We start from the raw sequence: 11,416 nt of genomic DNA, 5'->3' as shown, positions 1-11,416 counted from the left end.
AATATCTTATTCGTACATGATTTTCACCTCCCAAGGTCAATCTTAACCCTAAGACCCTCATTCAACTTAGTGAAAATCACTTGCTAACCCCAGCATGCAACATCGGACTTCATAACAAAGTCCCATTCACTCTTAGACTCTAAGAAATTTGTCCACATATAACAACCTCAAGTATTCATCTTAATACTAACTCTTTATTTCTGTAACTAGATCGTCCTCCAATCAATCCGATACTTAGTCTCTCGTTTCAAGACCTGACAAACTTTGAGTCCTAAACACTTAAGGCAAGAATTATAGACTTAAACCTAAACTTTCACCAAGTTTGGACCTCAAATGTCCTTTAATTCTTCAATACTTCTTAAATGAATATCCTTTTCTTAAAACTATAACTCCTTCGCAAGCAAACAAATACTTCACACGAACTTTACCTCCCAAGTCAACTAATCCTCGATCCAATCAAATCAACCTTACCAATCCATCTATCAAAGTCCATTGCCAGTTCTGATTCCGAATATCACCCCCTCAATATTAAGTTGATCAGGCCTAATACATCGAAGGTGAAGATTTAGAAAAACCCACTGGAACAGTCAATGAGTTCCTATCATCCAGTAGTCACAATTACCCTGATATTAAATCCTCAATGATGCCGCTACGGAACTACACACTCTCGACACCATACGTATACTATCCATACGGAATCTCTCGGAGATTCATTCTTCAACTTCTAGCTCCTTTGTTAAACGCATCGGTGCAAGACTACTTTCTAGGCTTAACGTGTTATTCTAAACCTCGTGTAACTTCTATAGTTTAAACACGAGCAACGGTCAAATAAAGTATTATTAGGCGTAATAACTATAAAGTCAAAGCTTGACAGTAAAGGCAAGTTAGGTGTGTTGCACGTTCTACGAGAGTAATAAAGCATGTTATCCTAGAATGAGAAGGAATAGTTAGAAGGTTACCATCGTTCGTGTGCTCTCCTCTGACTAGTCTACCAGCTCCCTCGCCGCACGAGACATAGACTCCTCCCCGTGCAGCAGGATGTCTTCCTCTCACCGTAGGCACAGATGGCTCAACCCTGGTTACATTGCAATCCTTGGCTTGATGCCCCGGACGGTTGCAATTGAAACATAGAGGTCCCCCGTCTGGACACTTGTTAGAGTAGTGCCCCACCTTCTTGCACCTGTAACACGTTACTCCTTGGCCCGAAGTCTTGTTTCCTGTTCCTCCGGTAGCATTTATGGGCTTATACTGCCCCGAGGTAAAACCTTCCCTCAAAGGGCGTTGATACGGCTTCTTCTGTTGGAATTTACCTCTTCCTTTATAGTTCTGAGGACCTGACCTTACTGGTCCTCCAGTTCCAGCACGATTCAACCTCTTGTTCTTCATTAACTCCACTTCTGTGGCTTTCTCAACCAAGGACTGGAAGCGCATGATTCCCAACGGTTTCACTGAGTCCTCAATGTCAGGCCTCAGCCCATTCACAAAGCGTTTGCACATGTAGGGTTCATCAACCCCATTGCGGAAGAATCGAAAGTGTTTGGCCAACGATTCCAGCTTAGCAGCATATTCCGGAATGGACATGCTACCCTGACGAAGAGTCAGAAACTGTGCCTCACGCTCGTCACGAGCACTATCTGGAAAATACTTCTCCAGAAAAGCAGCACGAAATGAAGCCCAGTTCACTTCCACATTATTTGCTTCCATCATTCCTCTGGTACCCCTCCACCAGTACTCAGCATCGCCCAGCAGCAGATAAGTTGCCAGGCCCACCTTGGCCCCTTCACTAGTCTGTAGTACTTCGAAAATCTTCTCAATCTCTTGGATCCATAGATCCGCATTGTCCGGGTCAGTCCCACCTGTGAACTTGGGTGGATCCTGCCTTCTAAAATCATTCAATCCCCTATTCTGGTCCAGGGCTACCTCCCTCTCACGCTTATGTCGCTCACGTTCAACTTTGTCAGCACGCAACTGAGCGTTCTCCGCAGTTTGATTTGTCATTGCCTGGGCCATAGCAGTCATTGCCCCAGCGAGTTGGTTCATGTTCTCCATGTTCTGTTTAGTTAAACAAACAGTTAGTACTAACCATAAGATAGCATCTAGCATAACTATACAATATGATTAAGTACTAACTTCAATCAATTCTAAGCGAAAAATCGCTTGGCAGACAATCAATTTTTACTCTTTGCAGAGTCACACAACCTAGCACAGAAGACCTATTTCCCACGGCTCCCAAAAGACTCGACTAAGCTCTGATACCACAATGTAACACCCCGATTTCGGTGGCGTCACTTTAGTAACTCAAAATAAAATAAAGCGGAAAAAACAGGTATTTTTTTTTTGTTTTGTTTAAATAAAAAGACTTGTCGAAATAAAGACTCAACCCAATCGCGATTAACAGCGATTAATATACAATACAAGCACAGCCCTCGCTGCAACTAAACATCGTCACGAGTGACCTCCAGTGACGGAAAGGTAGTGCCCGTGGGCAAATATGTACAAACTAAAACAAAGGTTAAGTATTCTGAGTACAGTCCTCCAACGAAAGTAAGTCGGCCCAAAACGGCCTCAAAAGACTTCCTACGTCCGACAAACTCCCTGTGATCCTCATGGAAGGGAATCACACAAAAAGCTAATAGTCGGGAACCTACCCTGCCCCAAAATACAACTGATGAATCAGAGCTATGACCATGACAACCAAAATCAGTAACTCTAACCACCCATATCCTACACCACTATCTTCGACCCTCATCTGATCTTCCATGAAGTCCGGGTCCACGTCGAAGGCTCAGTAGTAGTCATTTCGCTCCGGGTCCTCCCCGAACGACGAACCTTCTTGAATCATCTGTTGAACGTCTGGCAGCAGGCCGACCGCCCAAACACAAACATACAAACAAAGCCACGGCGCTAGGGTCAACTCACGGAATATAGTAGATAATACAAACAGCATGTGAAGAATAAGGGGGTATGTATATATATATGTTGTATATATATATATTTATATGTTCTGTATTGCCTACCCTAAGGTATATACTTAGCATGTTATCAAGGCTCTAATAACAATTCAATGAATAATATCTCAACAATACAATAAGCATTATCTCAACAATTCCATATTGGGCGCATGTATGCATGCAATGTCAATTCAAACGTTGATCCCAAAAATAGGCATGTCAAGTCGATCCAACCCATTGGGTCGAACACAAGGACTCGCACACGCAGTAAATGACAACGCCAAGTCGGTTCTCTCATTAGAGTCGAACATACGGACGTTGCGCGCGTCTAATGACTATCGCCGAATCGATCCAATCCCTCGGATTGAATATAAGGATCCGCGCGTGTCGAAATATTATCGCTGAATCGGTCCAATCCCTCGGATTGAACTCACGGACTCACGCGAGTTTATATGGCGATGGCTGAATCGATCCAATCCATCGGATTGAATATAAGGATTCACGCGTGCCCGAGTGACTACCGCCGAATCGATCCAATCCCTCGGATTGAATATAAGGATTCACGCGTGTCAAACGATTATTGCCGAATCGGTCCAACCCGTCGGGTTGAACATAAGGATTCGCGCCCGTTAAGCCGAAGATAATGTCGATTATGCGACAAAATAAATTAATCAAAAGAAGAAAGAATGAACTTGGAACTCATAGTTCCCGGCTAAACTTTAGATAGCCAAACAATAAACTGCTCATCGAGCGAAGAGTACCGAAGTACTTGGAAACTTATAATTTCCGGCTAAACTTTAGATAGTCAAACAATAAACTGCTCATCGAGCAAAAGAGTATCAACATACTCGGAAACTTGTAAGTTTCTTCTAAACTTGGACTCGGCGACCCTTCTCATCTTTCAAACTAATATTCAAGCTCCAAGCTCTTATCTAAGGTTGTTACCATTATTCAATGGTTTTAGAGATTGATTAATGTCTTATGAGTTTTCCTTGAGAAAATAGGTTTCTTTTAATCTTATAATACTTCCTATAAGTTTCAGGGATCCCATAATCCCAAACAATTCCTTGAGAAGGTCTCGATCCATTAAAACATAACAAGGTCCGAACTCCGTTCGTCCTTTCGAACTCTCTCAAAAATCTCATAAAATTCGGCATGACTTGCCCGTTATCCTCACTCATCAGTATCACAGATATAAGTGGAATAGCATAACTAAATCAGCGCAATCAATAAGCATAAACAGCATATTCCAACACATCCTAGATTAACCAGCAAACGGCCGAAGCCTCTCAGAAAACATTTTTCCATAAAGCGATAAACAATATCCAAGCAATATTCAATATCAACACAATAACCCAGTCGAATTGATCGACGCCTACAAGGAAATAGCTAGTAAGTAAGTTGCCCTAACCTCGAGTTGTTCTAGTCTCGCGGTGCAGGTCTCGCTCACAAGCTTGTTCAGTCAAGCCCAAGGTTTCCACAAACGAACCTTAGAGCAAACAAAGCAGAAATCAATCAAATTAAGTCGACATAATCGAAACAATACTAACTAGAGTTAGACAAAGCTCAAGAAACTTCAGAGTACAACACTTAGGCACGAATGAAAGGGCTTTCCCCGAATGGATGAGTTTTGACTCGATTCAAGTTTTGTGCAAAAACACTTTATTCGCTAAAACGTGCATAACTCGAGCTACAGAACTCGGAATGACACGAAACCGGCGCCAAAATTTCGACAATTGAAAGAGCTACGCAATGGCTCAGGTCATAGAGACCCAAAAATTATTTTTGGACACGGTACCCAAGCAAATAGGTTTCGGCCACTATGGAAAATAGGGTTTTCGAACTTTTTCTTCGATCTAAATCAATTCCTAGGTATTCTTAGGCGATATCTAGGCCAGGGAAACTCTCAGAAAAATTATCGGGTTAAAACTGTCGCAGGGGTATTTTGGTCAATATTTTTAGCTCAGAATTTCAAAACTGAATTTTTGAAAAACAAATTGGATGGGGACGTCCACAACGACGTTTATGACGACAAATCCTACTAGCACTAAGCCAAGTCGATAGATTAGAGCGTAAAGGTTGCGACTTTGCCGAAAAATGGGTATTTAGGGTAGAAATTGATTCCGGCGGCATTTCGTCGACATTTGACAAAATCTAATCCGCAGAACACGCTCAGGAGCATGCAGGGAAGAAGTTTAGACGCTGAAATCAACTGATTTGAACAGTTTTTCAAAAACCTCAAAATTTTGAACTCAGAAAGTCGCAGGAGAAATGGACAGAAACGACGATTCGAAGGAGAGTATAGATTACCTACCTCGAGGTCTTCGATTAGTGACGATCGGTGAAGCAAACGGGCAAGAAACGGAAAAACTCTTCTTCTCCTCCTTCCTCCTTGAAAGCCACGGCCAAAATGGGTGCAGGTGATGGTTTTTTTTTTGTTTTTTCTATTTTTCAAAGTATATATAGGAAATGGAAAACGCGGGAAAATGATTATTTCGCGATTCCGATTTTTCCTGTGCATTCCTCTGTAAATTCTAAGATAGGTTCTGGCGACAGAATTCCAGAACTCAAAATAGGATTCTTGGAATTAAACCAGAAGATCCAAGATCGGCATAAGTCGGTGTAAGTCGGTTTATCCCGAAAAACTACTTTTTGCAGTGATCGTCGGATGAGAAAACTTCCTTCTGAAGAAAGATCAGAATTGACGAGAGAAATAGGAGAACGCGGGTGGAATCTTCTTTTGCAGCTCCGAATAGAAAAAGTCTTCATCGTCTGTCGATCTTAGGTTTTCTCGAACTATCAGGGATTCCGTTTCGGCAAACTTCCGAGAATTGGAATTTGACGTTCGTACTTTCCAGGATTTCGCATCGAAATGGTTGTTTAAGGACGGAAAAGAGAAGTTCTAACATTTCTCTGAGGATTTTTGGAATTAGTTTCCATCGTGTCCTAAAACGTAAATTAACTATTCACTAATACCTTTGACCTAGGATTAAGCGTATGTTAGTCGTGCTATAACTCTTTCGGTTTTTCGATACATTCTTGGACTTTTCCTGAACCTCTTTCCTTCCCAAATTTATCTTAATCAAATAACTTTTTTATTTTATTCACTTATCCAAAGCGTTAAAACTTGGGCCTTACAGGATAATTCAACGCTGCTCCACTAAGCTTCTCACTGAAATATGCAATCGGTTTGGAATCCTGCATCAAAACAACACCTATTCCAACACCAGAAGCATCACATTCAATTTCAAAAGCTTTATCAAAATTAGGCAAACAAAGCAAAGGTGCATCGGTCAGCTTATCTTTCAAAGAATTAAAAGCATATTCATGCACATCATCCCACTTGAAAGTCACATTCTTTTTAACAAGTTCATTCAAAGGTGCAGCAATGGAACTAAAGTTCCTCACAAACCTTCGATAAAAACTTGCTAAACCATGAAAACTTCTTACCTCATTAGCATTCTTAGGTGTAGGTCATTCTCTAATTGCCTTGACCTTCTCTTCATCAACAGAAACTCCTTTAGAACTTACAACAAAACCCAAAAATACAACAGATTCCATGCCAAAAGAACACTTTTGAAGGTTGGCATACAACTTGTTCTCTTTTAAAACACCAAACACAACATGTAAATGTTCAACATGTTCATCTAGGGATTTGCTGTAAATTAAAATGTCATCAAAGTAGACTACAACAAATTTCCCAATGAAAGAACGCAAAACATGGTTCATTAATCTTATGAATGTGCTGGGTGCATTAGTTAAGCCAAATGGCATCACTAACCACTCATATAAACCATATTTGGTTTTAAAAGCAGTTTTCCATTCATCACCTTCCTTCTTGCGAATTTGATGGTATCCACTTTTCAAATCAATTTTAGAAAACACACAAGAACCATGCAATTCATCAAGCATATCATCTAATCTAGGGATAGGATATCTATACTTTACAGTGATTTTGTTTATGGCTCGACAATCAACACACATGCGCCATGTTCCATCTTTCTTCGGAACTAAGATCACGGGAACAGAACAAGGACTGAGGCTCTCCCTCACAAATCCCTTTTGCAACAACTCATCCACTTGCTTTTGAATTTCCTTTGCTTTCTCGGGACTCGTCCTATAAGCTGGCCTATTTGGAAGTGAGGAACCAGGAATAAAGTCAATTTGATGCTCAATATCTCTTAAAGGAGGCAATCCTTATGGTACTTCTTCTGGAAAAATTTCAGTAAACTCCTGCAACAATGAATTAACAGCACTAGGCAAAGAAGAGTTGAGATTGTTAGTGAAATAAACATCTTTGTACATGAGTACAAGCAATTTCTCCCTTGCTAACAATGCACTCTCAACATCTCTTTTCTTGGCAAATGCACTTACTCTCTTATTTTTCTCTTCACTGCACTCATTTTTTTCTTTTTCTTTCTTTTTCTCATTTTCATTTTTCTTACTTTTTCTCTCTTTTTCTTGAATGCTCACTTTTTCTTCTCTCAACTTACACTCTTTTGCGATTCTAATTTGATCAGCATATGCTTCAGCAGGTTTGAGAGGTGTCAACACAATGGTGCAATTGTTCGTGGTAAAGGCATAGGTATTTTTGTACCCATTATGATCAACATTTCTATCAGATTGACATGGCCGCCCAAGAAGCAAGTGGCCCACATGCATAGGCACAACATCACAAAGAACCTCATCTTTGTATTTTCCAATGGAAAATGATACCAAAACCTGCTTAGTCACCCTTATGTCTCCACAATCATTGAGCCACTGAAGTCTATATGGATTAGGATGCTTTTTGGTTGGCAAGTTCAGTTTCTCGACCATCAAGGTGCTAGCAACATTAGTACAACTTCCACTGTCAATAACCATGCTACATACCTTTTCATTAATGAGGCACCTAGTATGGAAAATTTTATCACGTTGCTCCGCATCTTCATCTTCCTTAGGCTGTATGCTAAGAGCACGCCTAGTAACAAGCAAATTTCCATGCACGGGTTCAGCCACTTCAACATCACTACAATCTTCTAACAGAGGCATTTCATCATCACTTGAGCTCACGCTCTCTATGTCTCCATTATCCAGCAAAATCATTGATCTTTTGTTTGGACACTCAGAAGCAATATGCCCAATTCCTTGGCATCTGAAACATTTTATATCACGTGATCGTGAAGAAGAATTAGTTTCAGATTTACCTTTAGAGGATGCCATAGTAGACTTGGCCTTCACATTTTCTTTAGGATGGGAAATGACTTTATTATTCTTCCAATTTGACTTCCAAGAAGTGCTTGAGGATGATGAGAATTTGGAGGAGGTTTTGGACTTCAATTGCTTTTCCACCTGAACTGCTTTGTGCAACAAATCCTCCATCTCCACATAATATTGTAATTACACCACATCAGCAATCTCCTTCTTTAAACCTCCAATAAACCTTGCCATAGTGGCTTCACGGTCTTCTTCTATATTGGCTCTCATCATAGCTATCTCCATCTCCTTGTAATAATCCTCCACACTCATAGAACCTTGGGTCAGATTTTGCAATTTTCGGTGCAAGTCTCTATGGTAATGGCTGGGGACAAATCTTCTTCTCATGACAGCCTTCATTTCTTCCTATGAGCGAATGGGTCTCTCTCCATTTCTGCGCCTGTTTATCACAAATTGATCCCACCAAATACTAGCATAATCAGAAAATTCAACAACTGCCAATTTTACCTTTTTCTCCTCTGAATAATGATGGCAATCAAACACATGCTCCACCTTTCTCTCCCACTCCAAGTACAGTTCAGGATCATTCTTTCCTTGAAATGTAGGGATGGTCATTTTGATACTATTCAAGTTATTGTCACTTCTCCTTCTTTCATGAGATCTTCCATCTGAATACTCCTCCTCTTCTTCCTCTTCATTGTTTCGCCTAGGAGGGGACCTAGACCTTGATGCTAAATAATCAAACCTTCTATTTAAGGCTGTGAATTGTTCTGTAACAACTTTCACAAACAGCTTGAGATCAAATGCTCCTTCTTCGTCTCCACTCATTATTATGTGCTGCAAAAACACAGTTAGTAATAAAATTCTCACTCACACAATCTCACATGTTTACACTCAAAATATTTCAATCACTCGTGTTTCTCTCAATCTTTCGCTTTTTTTTTTCCTCTAATGATCTCACAACTCTTGCCTTTTACCACTCAGCTTGACCTTATGAGCTCTTAAATTAAGAACTTTAGGATGGTTCTACACAACAAGGAACAGCTAGAGTATGAAGATGATAACTTCAGCAATTTAAGGAAATGAGAGATTAGGAAGGACACACTAATTTTATTTTTTAAGATAAATAGAAAACGAGAACAATGGCTGAGGTTTTTTTTTTTTTTTTTTTTGATTGCTGGAAAGAAACACACTTAAATTCTTCAGGTCACAACTCTTTTTTTTTCCTTTTTTTTTTGTAATACTTCTTTTTTTTTTGTGCTTTTGGACCTGAACACTTCTTTTCTTTTCCTTTTTTTTTTGCACTTTTTTTTTTCCAGCAGAATGCAAATCACAAAAGACAAAAAGAATGAAGGAACACACGAAAACTTCAAAAAAAGATGATGAGAAGACAAGGGAAAGGATAATATGAGTAGGCTATTTTTTTTATATAGGATGTGAACAACAAAAAAAAAACGAAAAATAAAAACAAAATGGAGAAAAGAAACCTGGTTTTCAAGAGCCTAAGCTCTGGTACCAAATGATATGATTTGGGAACACAAAGAATCGTCTTGAAAACCGGGGACAAAAGATAGGAACTTGACCCTAACCGCGACCTGCCGGTAGAACCAAAGTTATCAAAGATAAAAGGGGAACTTGACCCTAACCGCGACCTACCGGTAGAACCAAAGTTATCAAGTTTAGTTCTTAACCCAAGAACAAATGGGAAGCTCTCACAATATGAGAAAACTCAATATCATTCAGATTCAAAAACTGATTTGTTCCATACATTGAGTCCCTATTTATAGGCTAAGTGGGATGCTACTCTTTCCAATAAGTAATAATGCTCCCACTAACATTTAATAGACTCCACTAGAGATTTATAGCTCCACTAGCATTGGAAACTTGAGTAAAAACCCACTATTCCTAAAGATGAGTCTAAGGCTCATAAAATACATTAAAAACCAACTAAGGGAATACAAAATGTCATCACAAAATTCACCCCTATATTAAATACGAAAATTCAAGAAAATAACTAAAATGGACTTATTTACTAAATATTAATGTCCATGAGTGCATCTTGAACATGTAGATTGGGCTCTTGGAAATTATGCCTTCAAGTTGGGTCCAAGTCATCATCATTCTTGAGTTCAAGGAAATTGACCCACTTTGGAGTTGCTTCTAATTTATTCTGATCTTCTTTTCCCTTGAGCTCCAAAATCAGTCCTTGCAAAGCTTGCTTCATTCTTTTGGTCTTGGACCTTGTCATTGGACCTCCTATTTTCTGCAAAGGGTCTTTGTCTGGGCTGGACCGATCCTACCATGTCCCTCGGGTGTCGCTTACAATCTAGACATAGCCGGATCAGTCCTAACGCTGTGGGTCGACTTTTTCCTCCGTTGTGCCCGACATCAACAGGTCGATCCTAACCGTGCGGTCGATCATATCCCCCGTCGAATGCCCGAGGTCCCCGAAGGCACCTTTCACGAATAAATGCATGAGTGAAATATGGTTAACAACGACCGCCCTCACCAGGATACACGTGTCTAGCTAGAGTATATTGTCTCTACTGTACCCAGAGGTATAGTGTACCCGAAGGTATACTGTACCCGAAGGTATACTGTGGTCATTGACCAAAAACTTGCTTAATCAGCAAAAGTGTTAGAGTTTATTGGCTCTACTATACCCTAAGGTAAATGTCGATTCTGTGACAAAAGACAGATAAATATAAAAAGAGTGCAATCACCCTTGATGACTTCTTGAGTCATCTGACTCATCAAATTTTGATGGTCAAAAACTACTCAGCGAGCGAAAGAGTACCAATGTACTCGGAAACTTATAGTCCCCGGGCTTGTCTTTTAGATAGCCAAACAAATAAACTGCTCATCGAGCGAAGAGTACTTACGTACTTGGAAACCTATAGTTCCCCGACTTATCCCTTTAGATAGTCGAACCATAAAACTGCTCATCGAGCAAAAGAGTATAAACATACTCAGAAACTCATGAGTTTCTCCAAAACTTGGATTCGGCGACACTTCTCATTTTCCAAAACTAGTATCCAAGCCCTAATCTTTTATCTGAGATTGTTATCATTATTTAAAGAGTTCAGATGTTTTTTAGTAAATTATGAATTTTCCTTGAAAATTAGTTTTCATTTATGTCTGTCTCTAATCTTATGAGTTTAAAAGATCCCACCATCTCAAGTAACTCCCAGAGAAGGTCTCGATCCACGAAAATAATAATAGGGATCCGAACCTCGGTTCGTCCCGTCAAACTTTCCAAAATCTCATCA

At 39.9% G+C, this 11,416-nt stretch overlaps 1 protein-coding gene across 1 annotated transcript; it reads right to left on the bottom strand.

Annotated features, from left to right (window-relative positions):
* Positions 1 to 6,071: 6,071 nt before the first annotated feature.
* LOC130736073 (uncharacterized) lies at positions 6,072 to 8,312 on the bottom strand. Its single transcript, XM_057587924.1, has 3 exons — positions 7,445 to 8,312; positions 6,441 to 6,637; positions 6,072 to 6,308 (listed from the first exon to the last, which is right to left on the bottom strand). The coding sequence occupies exons 1-3, from the start codon at positions 8,310 to 8,312 to the stop codon at positions 6,072 to 6,074; spliced, it is 1,302 nt and encodes a 433-aa protein (XP_057443907.1).
* Positions 8,313 to 11,416: the final 3,104 nt, after the last annotated feature.

This window comes from Lotus japonicus, chromosome 2, assembly GCF_012489685.1.
Source record: "Lotus japonicus ecotype B-129 chromosome 2, LjGifu_v1.2".
Lineage (NCBI taxonomy): Eukaryota > Viridiplantae > Streptophyta > Magnoliopsida > Fabales > Fabaceae > Lotus > Lotus japonicus.
This window is presented reverse-complemented; position numbering and strand designations above follow the sequence as displayed.

Excerpts from the sequence above, each read along its gene's own strand:
- LOC130736073 (XM_057587924.1), bottom strand. The coding sequence starts at position 8,312 with ATGGAGGATTTGTTGCACAAAGCAGTTCAGGTGGAAAAGCAATTGAAG. Across the intron at positions 6,638-7,444 it reads AATTAGAATCGCAAAAGAGT|TCTACTTTGATGACATTTTA; the intron begins GTAAGTTGAGAG and ends AATTTGTTGTAG. Across the intron at positions 6,309-6,440 it reads TTGATGAAGAGAAGGTCAAG|AATGTGACTTTCAAGTGGGA; the intron begins GCAATTAGAGAA and ends CTTGTTAAAAAG.